The following is an 18,755-nucleotide window of genomic DNA, read 5'->3' as shown; positions in this document are numbered from 1 at the left end:
CTGTTTTCGCGTAGCAGCACGGGATCTGGTAGCTGCCCTCACTGACCCATTAAGAAATTCCACCCTGTATAATATATGACATATAAATTCACACTAACCAAGGGCCTGACACTCTTTGATAGAGAAAGATAGTCTTATTGCGATTCCTATAAGAGGAAAGAGAAAATAGTGCCATGCTTTGTCCTTATCACCGACCGGGTTTTTTTTCATGGTCGGGTTATGGCAGCATAGGTAGGAGGCGATGGCGAAATCCCGAAATTTATAAGTGAAAGAGAAAAAGGATTATGCTGCCATACATTAACCTGTCAATACATGAATATGTCTTTCTCTTACCCCTGGTCGCTCGGTTTCATGTCTATAACTACTATACTATGTCTATGACACTAACCCATAAAACGCCTAGTCCCGACAAACAGACAGAAGAGAAGGAGAGGAATAGATTGAACGAGAACGAGTGGTGAATAGAAAGTATATAGAAAGAATGAAAGTGCACAGATAAATTAATGGTTGGGTATGAACGGAAAATAATGATGAGTGCCAGTCAAAGAGTAGTATAATATATAGGAGTGCCAGTCGTTAATATAGTTGGTCAAACCAAATTGGCAGTAAATAAGAACAAAAAAAATCTATACACATCCTTTTCTTTTGGGTGCTAGTACTAGTGTAAGACAAAGAGTATGATTCTCTCTGTCTATGTTTGAAATGAGACAGTCCTTTGACAAACTACATACAGTCATTCAACACACCTGGCAATCCCAACGAGACCTCATCAAAATATTATTCATAGCAACACCAGTTTTGTCAAGCTAAAATTATTTTCAATATTGTGGTTCTGTACAAAAATGCTGTATTGTAAATGAGGGCTAACGCGTATGAAATCGCCGCTAGGGGCGCTAGTGTAGACGGTGGTCTTTTCCATACTTCGAAATGTCAAATGTCACTTCAATGACTGACAGCTGTTCTTTAGTCTTTTGGACCACCATCAACAGAGGCGCCAACTGGTGAGCAAAAGAACGATAGCCCTCATTGCATGATCATTATTAAGGACCCTCCACACTCATGCGCGAATCACGGCGCGAAGCCGCGAACGCCAGTGTGGAGCCTAGTTCGCTAATCAGCGAACGCGCGCCGCGATTCGCGCATGAGTGTGGAGGGCCTTTATACCTGTCGTGAATCTATAAACGCACTGGTATACCACTAATGCTGTGTCAGTTTATTTGTGTCATATCACTCATATCAATATTAAGTAAAACAAAACAACATCGGGTTTATATGTATATTTACGATCATTGCATGGTTGACATGTTTACACGCCTCAAAGATAGTCGATTACGCGCCTCAAGGAGAATTCGGACTTTAGAAATCTTATCACATGATACACAAATTGCGGTATTGTCTTAAGCCGCTCCAGACTACGCGGCGGGAAGCCGCGAACGCGAGTGTGGAGCCGATTTCGCTAATTAGCGAGATAGACTCCACACTCGCGTTCGCCGCGATTCGCGCACGAGTATGGAGGGCCCATTATGTAGAATTGTAGATTCGTCTAACGTCTGGTAAATACAGTTGGTCAAACCAAATTGTCAGTAAATAAGAACAGATAAAACTATACTCTTCCTTTTCTTATGGGTGCCAGTACTAGTGTAAGACGAAGATAGTATGATTCTCTGTTGTTTGAAATGAGACAGTCTTTTGACAAACTATATATACCCTTAGCCAGTAGGCCGAGCACATGATTGTTGCGACAGTATCTCGCCGCGAGATAGACTACCCGTTTTTTAATAAGTTAATAACTGTATGAATTAAAGGGGAACGGGTAGCCTACGTCGCGACGAGATACACTCACGCCAATCATGTACTAGCCCGGCAGAGATAATCAAACTGTCTTTTTCCTACCGTGGTATATCACCTCAAAAAAATTGGCCAGGTGTGAGTCGGACTCGCCGAGGGGCGTAGCTAGAGGATATGGCGCCCAGGGCAGTCACCAAATTTGCGCCCCCTGACGACTGACAAAAGTTTCCCTGCTGCTGCCTTTTGCCCATTTTGGCGCCCCCTCTTGGATGGCGCCCGGGGCACTTGCCCACCGCCCCCCCCCCCCAGCCCCCCTAGCTACGCCACTGGACTCGCCCACCGAGGATTTTATTTATTTATTTTATTTTTTACAAATTTTCAGTTTTCAAATGCCCTGTATTTAAATAATAATAAAAAATACTACCAGTTATTGGTATGCGTAATCTTACTCGCCAGTAAAAGGATGCTGATCAATGTTCATGTTTCTCTTAATAAAATAAGAAAATTAAATAAGTTACAAAGTTCCTACAAAGGTTTTAGTTCGTTTACTGCGGTACCCAACTAATAAAATTTACACGTCACTCGGGAAAGTGGTGTCATTGTCAAACCAAGTGAAGTTGAAGTGTCAAACGATCGCAGGCTACAGTGCAAGTGTGATGTGGATATTCCTGCAATATTAATTTATTTACTTAAAAATCTCACCCGCATCATATTATTTATTAACAAGTCGCTATCGCGCTACCACCCTAAATCTAGTTACTTTAGTCTTTGGCTGAATCACGGGCCTAAGTCACGATGAGTAGTGAAGATGTGAAATTATTCACCAGGGAGGAGCTGAAATCCCGAAACACTCGTGAAGATGCAGTCATGATCATTCACAACGGTGTTTATGATGTCACACATTTCCTTGATGAGGTGAGTGAATGAACTTTTAAGTTTTTTTTTTTTACTCATAGTCGTGCGAAATCATCAATAGCAATATGCATATTCTAGAACTTGTTTAGTCATGGTTAGAAAAAAAACTGTCAATTGTGTAATTTTTTTGATTTTTTTTTTAGGGCAAAGTTCATTTCAACTTTGTTATAAGTGGATACTTAAACAAGCTTAGATTGCATATGTTCTGGCTAGTCATGCTAAATGCAAATATGCAAGAGCGATAGAGAGGCTGATAATGAAATTAAGATTTTCGTATTTCTCGGTAGGCCCTTACTGACGGCATCTCAGATCATAATAGGGTCAATAAACTTAATCTTGTTACTCAATGTGTTGATAACTGGGTCACCTTTTGAAAGCATCATCCGTAATCCATACTAATATTAGAAATGCAAAGTGTGTCTGCAGGGGCGTAGCTAGAGGATATGGCGCCCGGGGCAGTCACCAAATTTGCGCCCCCTGATGACTGACAAAAGTTTCCCTGCTGCTGCCTTTTTCCCATTCTTGGATGGCGCCCGGGGCACTTGCCCCCCCTGCCCCCCCTAGCTACGCCACTGTGTGTCTGTCTGTTACCTCTTCACGCTTAAACCATTGAACCGATTTAGTTGAAATTTGGTATAGAGAGAGTATGAGGCCCGGGGAAGGACATAGGGTAGATTTTATTCCAGAAATCATCCTTTATGGGGGTGAAAAGTGGGGTGGAAATTTGTATGGGGAATCAATAATCGCTGAACCTATTTAGATGATACTAGCTTTTGCCCGCGACTTTGTCTGCATGGAGTTAGTAATTAGGGTAACTTATTTTATATACAATCTGCTTTTTATCAATTCCCCATACTAACTACCCTATGTCCTTCCCCAGGACTCTAACTATCTCTATACCAAATTTCAACTAAATCGGTTCGGGGGCATTCAAATATTACGTAACGCAATTTTTTAAGATTTTTGGGCCCCCCTCCCCCCCGTGTAATGCGCCGTAACGTTTTCGTGGACCCCCCTCCCCCTACCTAAAAGTTACGTAACACCCAAGTGACCATTTTTACTTAAAAGTCACAATAATGTTCAGCGAAGTTTAATCATATAATTTAAGAAATGAGCGAGCGTGTATGAGGAATATTATGTGAAAGAGGTATGTCAGTATCATAGCAAGTGGATATCCATGGTCTCTGCCTAACACTCCGGGAAATAGGCGTGATTATGTATGTATTTCATTTAATTAAAAAAACATTGTTACGTAACGCCTTGCTCCAACGCTTTTACAAGACCCCCCTCCCCCCAAATTGCATTACGTGTAATATTTGAATGCCCCCTTCAGCGGTTTAACCGTGAATAGGTAACAGACACCCAGACAGACACACACACACTCGCATTTATAATATTAGTATAGATTTGGTATGGAGATAGTTTGAAATGTGGGTAGCGATATAGAATAGTTTTTATCCCCGAAATCATCCCCAATATCATTTGTATGGGGAATCAATAATATCTTAAGTAGGGTAGAAAACTCAATATTCTTATTACTAATTCCATATTGGGAGACCCTCCTTCAATTGAGGAGGGATTTAAATCTTCTCGGGGCAGAGGTGTAGGGGTAGAGCCGGCGTAGCTTTATTTGACGTTCATAAGCGTATTGTAATACGTCTACTTGAATAATAAACTTTCTTTATCTTCTTTTTCTTTATCTTTAATGACATAAACACTTTAAAAAGTTCAAGTCATTTATCTTACTTTAACATGTTATAATATTGGGAGAGCCATTGGGAGAGCGAAATAAAGCTTGGCAACCTGCGCTCCTGGTCTCCGAGTGGCCACGTCTAACCAAATACTTACCTAGCTTTTAGTTTTTTCTTAGAGATAAATATTTTTTAGTTGTAATATTATTAATTAATTTAGTACTTAACATAGTTTTTAGGTTTTTTTTTATATACTAACACCGTTATGGATCAATGCAGATCTGAAATAAACGATTTTATTTTATTTATTATTATTTATAATAATTCTGCCATTTAAAAGTCTAGAGTTAGACCGAACTATAGTGCGACTTAAAATAGTAGAAATGAAATAAAATCGAACAAAGAAAAGTCCATACTAAATTTGAATGTTCCTGTCAAATTTCATGTTATTTCACAACCCGAAGTTACTGGGCGGACACGCCGAGGGTTCCATACTTTTTAGTATTTGTTGTTATAGCGGCAACAGAAATTTATTTATTTATTTATTTATTTATTATTATTTGGAGATCCAACAGCTGTTAACATGTCTATAGGTTTCGACCACAGCAGGAAATACATCATCTGTGAAAATTTCAACTGTCTAGCTATCACAGTTCATGAGATACAGCCTGGTGACAGACAGGCAGACGGACAGCAGTCTTAGTTATAGGGTCCCGTTTTTACCCTGTGGGTACGGAACCCTAAAAATCACTCGCGTTTCCATGTGTGAACGGCACGTTTGTATACGCGTCATGCGTCATTGTGTGAGTAAGTTGCTTAAAAATAGTACTGAGAGTACGCCAGAAGTCCGCCAGATTTCTGTCGCGGGGCGAGGTAATTCGAGTCGGGGCGGGGCGGTGCGTGTCCGTTCTGTATGATAATACTATTACTTACTCTGTGCTAGGGGTACAGAATATCGTTTTAAAATGATGTGACATTGATTGTATGGCGGCTGTAGCGCGACTCGGTTTTTTTTATATTCAGAAGGCCTACCGCGAACCACGTCCGACGTGTTGCCACTGTCCCACTTTTAAATTCGTACGTAAGCATAACAGGGAGGCAACACGTCGAACGTGGTTCTTGATAGGCCATCATACTCGTGTCATGAGAAATATCACAGCAGATAATATGGCATCGTTTACTGTTTGACAAAAAGGTCGAAGGCCACGCGGCCTTCATATCGTTGACTCGTTGACGTTACGTATTGTTATAACAAAGTAAACAGAATTGATTCAATATTATCTTGAATATGTGCAAAAATAAAATATGATACTTATAGTATCGCCATGGTACCGAGTCGCAGTGTCGTGTCGTGTCTATCGACCCTCTGTAAATAAATAAATAAATAAATAAATAAATATAGGACATTCTTACACAGATTGACTAAGTCCCACAGTAAGCTCAAGAAGGCTTGTGTTGTGGGTACTTAGACAACGATATATATAATATACAAATACATAAATACATAGAAAACACCCAAGACTCAGGAACAAATATCTGTGCTCATCACACAAATAAATGCCGTTACCGGGATTCGAACCCAGGACCATCGGCTTCACAGGCAGGGTCACTACCCACTAGGCCAGACCGGTCGTCAAGTGGTCGGTCGTAAGTGTGTGAACTTACACATTAGTTACACCCCAGGCCAAAAGTATGGAAACAAGCTTGTATTTCAAAAGTGTGATCTTTTAAGCGATGGATTTTATACTACTCATTGACAATTTGGTAATAGTTATTTGTGCAACAAGAGAGGAAAGTTGGTTTTTCTTGCGAGTGTTTATTTTGAGTCCGAAGAAAGCGAAAGATTCTATAATTGAATCACGAGCGAAGCGAGTGATTCTAAGGTAGAATCTTGAGCGTAGCGTGGGACTCAAAAACACGAGATGTAAAATAACTTTGCTCTCGTGTTGCACACATAATTTTTCACCTCAGTAGTGAGAACATATTAAAGGTTAAAATGTATTTCGAATTACACAGAATAAACAAAAAAAAAGTATTATAATATGTACGATACGATAAGACACGATACGAGACGAGACCGGACGGGACCGGAACGTACCGTACCGTACCGTACCGCACCGCACCGCACCGCACCGCACCGCACCGTACCGTACCGTACCATAAAAAAAATGTAATAAAAGTATGAAGTTCATGGCCTTCACTAAATTAAAAAGCTACATTGTTTCACTCCCTGGAGTGAGGAAAGTCGCACTTTCCTCACTCCAGGGAGTGACGAAAGTAGGCTTGTTCGAGCTGCTGAGGTGAAAAAATAATAATAGAACATTTTAAAAGTAAATTACTTTTTCCTACCTTATTTTTTTAGCTTTTTGACACTATTTTAGGATGTTTTGATATTAAGCGTGTATTTTTAATCTTTTGGGTATGCCTAATGTAAGTCTTAGTTTACAAATATAAACAACAAAGATAGAAAAAACAACGTTGTTTCCATACTTTTGGCCTGGGGTGTAGAAATAGGGCATACAAACCGGTATTTACTTGTATGAAATATAGGTTAATAACCGTTTATTAACCGGTTTTTTCCATACAATTAAAAACCGGTTTGCATACCCTAGTTAGCGACAAAAGAGCATGTATACGGTCTTACCTGATAGGCGGCCTTCTCCACATTAACCTTAGTACGGTTATTAAACGGAAATGTCAATATTTGTGGCATTTTCTTTAAAAAGGGACCTTATTGTCGATGGCGCTTACGTCATTATAAACGATGCTCCGATATAAATACAATGTCGCACGACGCTGTGTGGCGTAAGCGCCATCGACAATAAGGCCCCTTTTTATAGAAAATGCCCCATTAAAACTATGGTTAAAAGTATGGAGCGTAGGTAATTATATGTACACGGTGGCTAAAAAATGAGATCATTCCCGTTGCCAGGGAGGTTTTGGGATTATACTGAGCAACTTTTACTATGCGACCAACCCCGAAATCGCGAAAAAATTGGTTGTTTCATACATGTTGGCTGGTCCATTTTCTATGGGTTGATAATTTTATTTTTCGCGATTTCGTGGTTGGTCCCATAGTAAAATTTGCTCAGTATAGTCCCAAAACCTGTCTGGCAACGGAAATGCACTTATTTTTTAGAGATCCTGTATATTTATCAGTGTCTGTAAGGCCAACAAATCAAAAATATATCTTTTTTGGACTTGCCCAAAGGGACCAACCTAATACAGTATTCGGTGCAAATTAAATGTTTGTTTTCCTGTGTTACGGTTTCCCCTAAAGAAGAAGCTACATATATATATATATAGATATAAACCGGCCAAGTGCGAGTCGGACTCGCGCACGAAGGGTTCCGTACCATTACAGGAAAAAACAGCAAAAAAATCACGTTTGTTGTATGGGAGCCCCATTTAAATATTTATATTATTCTGTTTTTAGTATTTGTTGTTATAGCAGCAACAGAAATACATCATCTGTGAAAATTGCAACTGTCTAGCTATCACGGTTCATGAGATACAGCCAATTACAGACGGACAGACAGACAACGGAGTCTTAGTAATAGGGTCCAGTTTTTACCCTTTGGGTACGGAACCCTAATAACTTTAAAATAGATTCTTTAAGAGGGAAAACTGTGTATGAATACGTATGAATGTTAGCTTAGTTAGATTAGCCCTAAGATGCAGATGTATTCATTCTGGTCTTCATTGAACAGTTCCATTTCACCAAGTAGCACCTTCTAATGCAAATTGCTTCTTAGATTAAAAAAAACCGCTATAAGTATGTTTATATGTAAGAGTTGAGGAGTTCCCTCAATTCCTCATGGATCAGAACTGGATTTTGACAAAAATGGGTCCAATCTGTAAGTACCTTTTAATCGAAAAAATATATTTTTTCAATCAAATCAGAACTGACAGAGTTCAGGCAACAATCATAAGACATCGATCGAATAGGGAATATTACGCAAAACTCTGCGCCACTACCACAATCTGAGGGTCTATCGTGAAACAAGAAAATTTCTTTATTTTCTCTGTCACTTGCATATTCGAGCGATAAAGAGGCAGACAGCGAATTTTCGGATTCTCGTTTCCCGGTCCTCTGTAAACAAACCGCCTTGATGCATCAATGTCATATTTTATTATCTCTGAAAACTTGTCAAAAACCTGTTAAAGGTACAGTATGTATAAGTTCTATGGTTTACTAAAAAAAGTCCTGCAATCTGGAGGCAGAACATTGCAGTAAAATTCCCTAAACCCCCTCCTTTTGAATTATGAATACGGTTAGAGAATATGCATTGCAAATATTACACCAACATTCTGTCTCGAATAAAATAACATGGCACGTGCATCTAAATTGGTCTTTAATACAAAGTCAACACGCACACTGAATATAACGTCATACACTTCATACATTCGCATAGACGTGTCTATTCTAAACTTTAAATCCATTGTGTTAAGGTACACAAGCCTTTAAATTTTGTTGAATATAGTTGTGGTATTTTCTATAAAAATGGACCTTATTGTCGATGGCGCATTTACAATTAAAAACCGGTTTGCATACCCTAGTTAGCGACAAAAGAGCATGTATACGGTCTTACCTGATAGGCGGTCTTCTCCACATTAACCTTAGTACGGTTATTAAACGGAAATGTCAATATTTGTGGCATTTTCTTTAAAAAGGGACCTTATTGTCGATGGCGCTTACGTCATTATAAACGATGCTCCGATATAAATACAATGCCGCGCGACGCTGTGCGGCGTAAGCGCCATCGACAATAAGGTCCCTTTTTATAGAAAATGCCCCATATACTGTCAATTATTGCACGTTAAGAGCACGGCAAGCTCGGCCGAATTTCACCTTCCCATACAAACGGTGTTTCGTTTTCGTTTTATAATTACGTGTTGGATTGTAATGAAACTTTGCACATACAATTAGATGAGCTTCATAATGCGGTGTCTGTGTTAGACTGTAGAATAGCACTTAAGATGATGGATGTCTAATTCAGACCCTATTCTTTTGTGATAAAGTTTAAATTAGCTTGAAAATTTGCACTAGGGTGTCATGGCCTCTTGAGTAGGTACCTACCGCTATTATATTCTATAAGAAATAAATTATTCTTTGGTAAAAATGGAGATGGCCCTGTGCTTGTGACCTTAGGGGTGAACATTAAGTCATAAAATAATCATGAATATCAAAAGTGAATAATGTAATAAAAAACAGTGCAGCAAAGTAGGAAAATATTATTAGTGAGGTACTGCCCTATTATATTAGGTAGACTGCTTCTGCCCGCGGTATCGTCTGCGAAATTATGATGATGATGATTGATAAAAAACCGGCCAAGTGCGAGTCCGGACTTGGCCGGACTCGCCCACCGAGGGTTCCGTGCTTTTTAGTATTTGTTGTTATAGCGGCAACAGAAATACATCATCTGTGACAATTTCAATTATCTAGCTATCACGTTTCATGAGATACAGCCTGGTGAGCTGGTGACAGACAGACGGACAGTTGAGTCTTAGTAATAGGGTCCCGTTTTTACCCTTTGGGTACGGAACTCTAAAAACTATCCTAATATGTCCTTTTCCGGGCCTACTATATCCAAATTTCATCTAAATCGATTCAGCGGTTTAAGCGTGAAGAGATAACAGACAGACAGAGTTACATGCCTGGATAAATTGTAATAGCAATCATTCAATTTGAGCATAAGCTTAATTGCTTCATATCAATCATCAGGCAATTCATTAACTCTATTCCACCCCCCTTTTCACTCCCTTTAGGGATGATTTCCGACATAAAAACTATCCTGTCCTTCCCCGGGACTCAAACTATCTCCATACCAAATTTCAACTAAATCGTTTCAGCGGTTTAAGCGAGGTAACAGACAGACAGACACACTTTCGCATTTATAATATAAGTATGGATTATTAGTAGGGAATACCCTCCAACCTTACAAATACAAAAATCATTATCATCTTCCTGGCGTTTTTGCGGAAAACTCGGCCCGGCCATTGGAAATCCACCGGCCCCGTCCGCCCGGCCCGGCGACCGTGTACAGTCGAGTTCATAAATATGTGTACATTTTTTCACCTTAATCCATTGCAGTAAGGTGAAAAAATGTATACATATTTATGAACTCGACTGTACTTTAGATCTAAAGGGGCCCACTGACTATCAGTCCGCCGGACGATATCGGCCTGTCAGTTAGAACAAAAATTTGACAGCTCCGAACAATGGACAGGCCGATAATCTTAAAAATATAAGATTAGAGCTATGAATATCGTAATTCTTGTTCCTTATGAAAAATAAACAGTAAAATATTTTTTTTTTATATCGTCCGGCGGACTGATAGTCAGTGGGCCCCTTAATAACCACTCTCACAAATACCTACATCATAACTCAAAATGGTGGATAAAGAAACGATTAATACCAAATTCAGACTTGTATCGCGTTTATTAATAACACCATTAAATATATTAAATAAACCGGGTCACTCACGTTTATAAAGTCGATGATTGCCGGTTTAATATATTTAATATGTCACGCACGATTGAGTTTAACTCTAAGCTAAGCTATAATATAGCTAGACGTATAGCTATCAATGCGACGACATTCCTTCGCTGCCGGCGAAATGAAATTCCGAGACTCCGTGCTCGCTTTGTGAAATGAGGATATCTGTGTCTGAGTATAATTGTGATATTTTCTATCAAAAGGGACCTTATTGTCTATGGCGCTTACGCCATTATAAACTATGCTCCGATATAAATACAATGCCGCGCGACGCTGTGCTGCGTAAGCGCCATCGACAATAAGGTCCCTTTTCATAGAAAATGCCCCATATTTGGTTTGTGATATTGATAGGAGTAGATAATTATTAATTTCTCAACCTTCTCTGGTAGTGAACAGTTTTGTTTATCACTATAAAGCCACTTATGTATATTATTACATTATGTTATTGTATCTGTTTCTATATAATTTACAAACCTCACAATTTATTCTTTTTTGAAATGTTTTTATTTGGTTAAACTATCGATATCGATAAAATGATGTTTCGAAATCTAGCCAGATTGCGACAGTATTTTTTTTTGCCTCGAAAATTCCATCTGAGTAATTACAGGACTAGATATACCTCATGTCATTGTATGTGCAAAGTTTCATTACAAACCAACCCGTAGTTTTAAAATGAGAACGAAACTCCGTTTGTATCTTAAGGTGAAATCCGGACGAGCTTGCTGGGTACTCTTAGTGTTTCTCCCACCACCAACTTATCACAGTATAGCCAATAAAGACTTAAATGATCATTTCTAGTGAACCTTAAAGTAGATTAAGTTGACATTTTATTATATTACAACTTCAAAATGACGTTTTGTCATGGCGGACACGCTATACATCAAAATTCACTTGCGTTTCTGTGTGAGCGGCACGTCTGTACACGCGTCATGCGTCAGTGTGAGTAAGTTGCTTAAAAACAGTACTGAGCGGCCGGCGAACGGCCGTCAATCTGCTGTCGCGGGGCGAGGTAATTCGAGTCGGGGCGGGGCGGTGCGTGGCCGTTCTGTATGATAATACTATTACTTATTCTGTGGTTTTGTTCTCAGCACCCGGGGGGAGAGGAGGTGCTGCTGGAGCAGGCGGGCAAGGACGCCACGGAGCCTTTCGAGGATGTCAGCCACAGCTCGGATGCCAGGTGAACTATTTACCCCCTTATTCATAAAACTTAGCAATTTCATTTAAACATACTCTGGAAGAGATAATTTTTTGTTATTGTATTTAGTATTATTATCATTATTCTCTGACATTTTGTCTCACTGTATTTGACTTTTTTTTGTTAAGGCCGTTCCATCGGTTTGCCGCTGTCTTTGTCACATTTCGCAAGAAAGAACGGGAAAGAACATACACGCCAAGTGTCAATTTTGATCGAATTTTGTCGGTTTTTATTTATTTTAAAAACGTTACCTTACAATATCGAAATTCTAAAGCTATGAAATTACTATTTATGTTAAGATTGTTGTTTCTTCTTTTTTTGTTTATAGTATCACATAATAAATAACCGAGTAAAGTTGGATTAAAAGTCCGAGTTAGAGGTTACTTTGGGAATTAATTGTATCGAGCAAAGTGTCATAATTCGTGTATCGGAAGCTATGTTGTTAAAGATAATATAGTCAAGAACTACATATATTTTTTCCACGTCTACGAATATCAACGCCTCTTAGAAAAACATGATCATATAATGAGATTTTTCGCCTTCTGGCTCAGGGAACCGCCTTAAGATTTGTTTAATAATTTTTATTTTTTACTCAATTATTTTACTTAATTTTTATCTTTTTACAATTTAACGATATTTTTGTGAGCTCATGTTATTTAGAAACATTGTGACATGTGTTAAATATCATGCAATTTCCAATAAGAAATAAATTAATCTAATCTAAACTCTTAGAAAAAATAAGTTTTTGAAAAAAAAAAAATTTTTGGTAGAAGCTTTTATCGCTGACTGTACTTTTTTTTCACAGGCAACTAATACTCATCGAGACTATTCTAAAAACCCCAAACACAATTAGGTTTCGTTGTTTTATCACAGAGTTCCTATGGCCACCTCCTGTCTCCATCATCAGATCAGCTCGATGGTACCATAATATTCATTATCACCCGACTTACATGTGTATGCAAATTTTCAGCTTCATTGGAAGTCGGGAAGTGGGTCAAATTTAACTTGCAAGATTTGACCCGTACATACATACATACATAGGTACATTGCAAGTTAATAAAACCGGCCAAGTGTGAGTCGAACTCGCGCACGGAGAGTTCCGTACCATTACGCAAAAAACGGCAAAAAAATCACGGTTGTTGTATGGCAACCCAACTGAAATATTTATTTTATTCTGTTTTTAGGGTTCCGTACCCAAAGGGTAAAAACGTGACCCTATTACTAAGACTCCGCTGTCCGTCTGTCTGTCTGTCTGTCACCAGGCTGTATCTCATTAACCGTGATAGCTAGACAGTTGAAGTTTTCACAGATGATGTATTTCTGTTGCCGCTATAACAACAAATACTAAAAACAGAATAATATAAATATTTAAATGGGGCTCCCATACACGTTTGTTGTATGGGAGCCCCCCCCATACAACAAACGTGATTTTTTTGCTGTTTTTTTTTTCGTAATGGTACGGAACCCTTCGTGCGCGAGTCCGACTCGCACTTGGCCGGTTTTTAGTATTTGTTGTTATAGCGGCAACATCATCTGTGAAAATTTCAACTGCCTAGCTATCACGGTTCATGAGATACAGCCTTGTGACAGACAGACAGACATACAAACGGACAGACAGACAGACAGCCAGACAGATCTGAGATCTGAGATTCTGGAAGAGCGAGGTCTCCTGACACGTAACTAACTTCATACCTAATAGGAGGACTGGACCACTATGTATTTACCAACTATTTAAGATTGAAATGAAATAAATGATTATATTATCTTATCTTATCTACGAGTATCTGCAACAAATCTAAATATTTTTCATCACACTTGCTCAGTAAATGTGGAATTGCACGCAGGCTTAGCGGGAACTATAGAAAAAGCGTTTTCCCTAGGGAGTTATGAAGATTTCTAGTATTATAATTAACATCAGTTTTTTGTCTTTGTACTTCATATTTGTATCGCAAGTGTGATGAAAAACATTGTGTGTAACTCGGGGAGTAATAATATCGTAAACGAGAGTATAGTTAAATCGCGACGGCTTGCCGGAGCGATTTATAGACTTGTTTAACTTACGTCCCATGTTGCACAATGTATTATAAATTACTTTGATCAGTTCCCAAAGTTGTTTCGTAACATTGTAAATCTCCCCTTTGTCCCCAGAGCCCTAATGAAGAAATACAAGATCGGCGAGCTGGTCGAGGCGGATCGGACGCAGACGAAGGGCGCGTATTCCCCGCAGTGGAGCAACGACCAACCGCAGGAGCAGGGCAAGTGCGTCATTGCGTAGTTTACCCTATCATGCAATCACTGTACCTTCCGTGCCCTAATGACGCTGTACCCTCCGTACCCTAATGACGCTGTACCTTCCGTGCCCTAATGACACTGTACCTTCCGTGCCCCAATGACACTGTACCTTCCGTGCCCTAATGACGCTGTACCTTCTGTGCCCTAATGACACTGTACCATTCGTGCCCTAATGACACTGTACCTTCCGTATTAGAGCCACCCACACTAGCGTCTCCCGAGCGTCTAGTCAACTGCTCGAACGTTGGCGCAACTGCGCAGCGACGCCATTTTCCATAGCGATGAATAGGGACGCTCGTGAGACGCTAGTGCGTCCTTTCGTGTGTGTTGGGATGGTAAAAACGCGCTAAAAATATTGGCTCTCACTTTGAACGCCAAAAACGTCAACTGACGCGCGCGGCTATGCTATGATGACGGCATGAGAAAGTTTGGTATATTTTTGATATTTCACTGATATTTGTAAAAAAATATTTATTATTTATATTTATTATTATTATTATTTATTAACGTCATTAACGAATGAAAACTATGTTTTTTTCTCCAGTCATGTACATTTTGTCGCGATTCCTTATAACAGACAGTAAAGAAACGTCTAACTTAAACAGCTCCATAACTCTTGTTTGTGGTAAAATATTACCGGTGTTTAAAAACTAATGTTGTATACATATTTCATAATTGGTACCACGTATAGGGGTGTGTGTATTTACTATACAACCTTATATCAACCTTTGTGTACCCCGACAAAATTCACGATGACGCGCCGCGCACACTGTCGTTCAAAGAGTTAAAGGGGCCCAGTGATTATCAGTCCGCCGGACGATATCGGCCTGTCAGTTAGAACAAAAATTTGACAGTTCCGAACAACTGACAGGCCGATATTGTCCTGCGGACTGATAGTCAGTGGCCCCTTTAATGCAAAAAACTGTTTGAAAAATGAGATCATCCTAATAAAACACAGACGAAAGGTTTTTTTCAATAACGACACTATTCCATAACACACTGTTTTCATCACACTTGCTATTGCTACGAAATAAATGTTTAAAGCAAAATAAACATTAATTAGTAATTTACTACACATTGAAATGGGGTGATGGAAAGGGTCTGTATTGTTTCCCATAAAGTTTTAAGTCATAATGTATTGTTTGTCCGAATTTTCTTTAGTCATAATTTGGTTTTTATCAGAAACGTGTAAGATTGCCATAAAACAAACCTAACCTATATCTAGTATTACCTTACGAAAATCCTGAAAAGTTAACGGTTTCAGAACTATGACTAATGATGATCTGACAATCATTACATTATGACTTTCAATAATTATTTCAAACAAAGGGACCCCTGATGCAAATAATAAGCATGTTTATGATCTTGACTATACGTAGGTATTACTCTGTGACATGTAATTCTCTGAAATCTGGGGAATAAGACATTTCATAGTACATTATGATACAAGTGTGCTAAGTTGGTCATTACACACGAGGCGATATTGTGCGCGCGAGCTGTAAGCGAGCGCGCAATAAGAAAGCCGATGTGTGTAATGACCAATGCACACGCGTTTCATACGACGTTTTTCAACACACTTGCGAGAAAATAAAAGAAACTTTCATACTAATCAAATTTGAATAGTTAAAACAGTTAGTATTGTGTGTTTCATCTGTCATACTCGTACTGCCGGCCGGGCCGCGCGCCGCGCCAGTGCTCGCCAGTCCGACCAATGAAAGAAGGCTCCCTTTCCATGCATATTATTAGCAATCAGTTAGCTTCTCAACTCAGTCGGATAATATAATGAAAAAGCACGAGTGGAATAATACGCTGAAAGAGCACGCGTGTTTAATATCTACGATTATGAGCCAAAAATCGGTGGAATAAAAACGTCGTTTAGAGCAAGTGTGTTGAAAAAGTTTTTTTTAAATGTCTAAACACATATGGGTCAAACACATTTCAGAAATAGGTCAGTTCTGTGGATAATACAATACAAGTTCACGACTCGTGTACATATATACTTATCACGTTTATATTATTTGAATTTCGCGTACTAAAAACGTGTATACCGTACGTGCAGCGTAAAAAAAACTGCTTTTTATTCTCCTAACCTTGCGAAGTCTACAAAAAAGACGTTAACGAGTTGAGCATGCAATAAAATTTGTATGACCTATATCGATCCTTGAGAACCTAAGCCCCACTATACAGGGTGGCTAAAAAATAAGTGCATTCCCGTTGCCAAAGAGGTTTTGGGATTATACTGAGCAACTTTTACTAAGGGACCAACCACGATATCGCGAAAAAAAATTGGCTGTTTCATACATTTTGGCTGGTCCATTTTCTATGGGATAGTCAATTTTTTTTTTGCGACTTCGTTGTTGGTACCATACTAAAAGTTGCTCAGTATAATCCCAAAACCTCCCTGGCAACGGGAATGCACTTATTTTTTAGCCACCGTGTATACATTCAAGAACTATTTTAAATACATAGTGTAATTTTTAGTACCGAGTAATGATATACTCGTATTTTGTAACATTCGGACGATAATTCTAAATATATGAGCAAGTGTGCTGAAATTATATTATCCAATTATGTTTTACAAACCGCCATACATTGGTATAGATAGAAAAAACTATCAGATTTCGTACGATCGCCCTAAATAGGGCGTTAAGGCACCCCCTCCCCGTATCTAGATTAAGGTCACTGACCCCCCTCTAACCGTAAAAGTGGATACACATAGTAGGCCTAGTCAGTTTGAACTTAGGTTTCTTTGTTTATATTGTCGGTAATATAAAAAAATCGGCCAAGCGCGAGTCGGACTCGCGCACCGAGGGTTCCGTACTTTTTAGTATTTGTTGTTATAGCGGCAACAGAAATACATCATCTGTGAAAATTTCAACTGTCTAGCTATCACGGTTCATGAGATACAGCCTGGTGACAGACAGACGGACAGCGGGGTCTTAGTAATAGGGTCCCGTTTTTACCCTTTGGGTACGGAACCCTAAAAAAGTAATCGAGAGTTCGATCAAAATTAATCAAAAATAGTTTTACGACATGGGATTCTTCAAGAAGCGGGTATTTAGGGTTCTCAAGGGTCGGCAATGCTTAAGTGGCTCCTGTGATGTTGCTTACGTCCATGGGCGACGATGACTGCTTCCCATCAGGCGGCTCGTCTGCTCGTTTGCTGAATATCACATAAAAAAAAAAAAGTTTTAAGGCGATTATGCACACTGACATCGCGAATAACGCATAAAACCTGTCTGAAGCAAATATTCGCTGGTTTTAAAGATTTGGGAACATAAGCAGGAGTCGTAGCACGGTACACTTATCACCATGCCTGTCACGTTCTAACAAGTATGTGAGTGCGAAAGTGACGGACTTAGTGATAGGGGAAACCATGCTGCGCGGGCAGAATACTCGGTGTTTCATGTCCCACTGAAAACCTAAAAGGAGAATCGATTGCGCTATATTTTAATGGGGGTAATTTTTTTTTTTTTTACATGCTCAGTCTACAAGTTTGTAATGCAATATCAATAACAAGCATTTGACACGTAATTTGTCAATGAGCAACACTCTTAACTTGGCATTGGTAAATGGAAAACCTTATCTACTTGCAGTAAGGTATGCAAATGGTCAGTTAACAGTGTTTACGATGGTAACTAGCAATTGTTTGACGTCACTTAAACGACGAAGTATCTTGTGTAGAATTACCAGTCGAATAGAATTGTTAAGAAAACTATACAACGAATATTTTTTTTAATATTTGTCGGATTAAAGTATAAATGTGCCGTTCTCAATCAAAAGGGTACTTATTGTCGGTTCTCAATAAGGCGCTATTTCCATATAGCTTCAATTTGAAATCAACATTATTGACAAGCGACAATGTGGTTTCGTTGAAAATGTCACAAATACTCAATATGAGTAAAATTAAAAAAAAACTGTTGGCGTGTCTCAGGTTTTCAGTGGCTCAAATAACACCGTGTATATATTTTGTATAAGCAAATATATTATCCCTATACGATTAAAATATATATGGTTACGTGTTTGACGTCTTTTGGCGTATTCATAATATAATTGCACTGCTGGTTTCAAACATACACATTCTAGCTTCCATTGCAATACTAAATGCACTTATTTCTGCAATAAACATACTTATTTTTAGTAAACAATTGCTCGTTTTACTGTACTTATTCCAAAAAACTGTGATTAATATAATATTGTCTTCGGTTACCGCGATAGTTACTCATGAAATAAAACTATGAAAACGGATTATATCGCGTATATTGAATTTATAATACATCCCGACGTTTCGAACTCTTTACAGCGTTCGTGGTCAACGGGTGACACCCGTTGATGTAACGTCGGGATGTATTATAAATTCAATATACGCGATATA

General features: G+C 38.9%; 1 protein-coding gene across 1 annotated transcript in view; it reads left to right on the top strand.

The window, feature by feature from the left end:
* Positions 1 to 2,422: 2,422 nt before the first annotated feature.
* Positions 2,423 to 18,755, top strand: part of LOC134754739 (cytochrome b5) — a 28,417-nt gene continuing 12,084 nt past the window's right edge. Inside the window, exons 1-3 of the mRNA XM_063691084.1 lie at positions 2,423 to 2,703; positions 11,982 to 12,070; positions 14,237 to 14,347. Of these exons, the coding sequence (XP_063547154.1) occupies positions 2,584 to 2,703; positions 11,982 to 12,070; positions 14,237 to 14,347 (320 nt within the window). The 5' untranslated portion in view covers positions 2,423 to 2,583. The remainder of the gene's footprint in view (positions 2,704 to 11,981; positions 12,071 to 14,236; positions 14,348 to 18,755) is intronic.

The sequence above is a fragment of the Cydia strobilella genome, chromosome Z, assembly GCF_947568885.1.
Source record: "Cydia strobilella chromosome Z, ilCydStro3.1, whole genome shotgun sequence".
Classification (NCBI taxonomy): Eukaryota; Metazoa; Arthropoda; class Insecta; order Lepidoptera; family Tortricidae; genus Cydia; species Cydia strobilella.
Note: the sequence above shows the minus strand (reverse complement) of the source record. Positions and strands in the feature narration are given on the sequence as shown.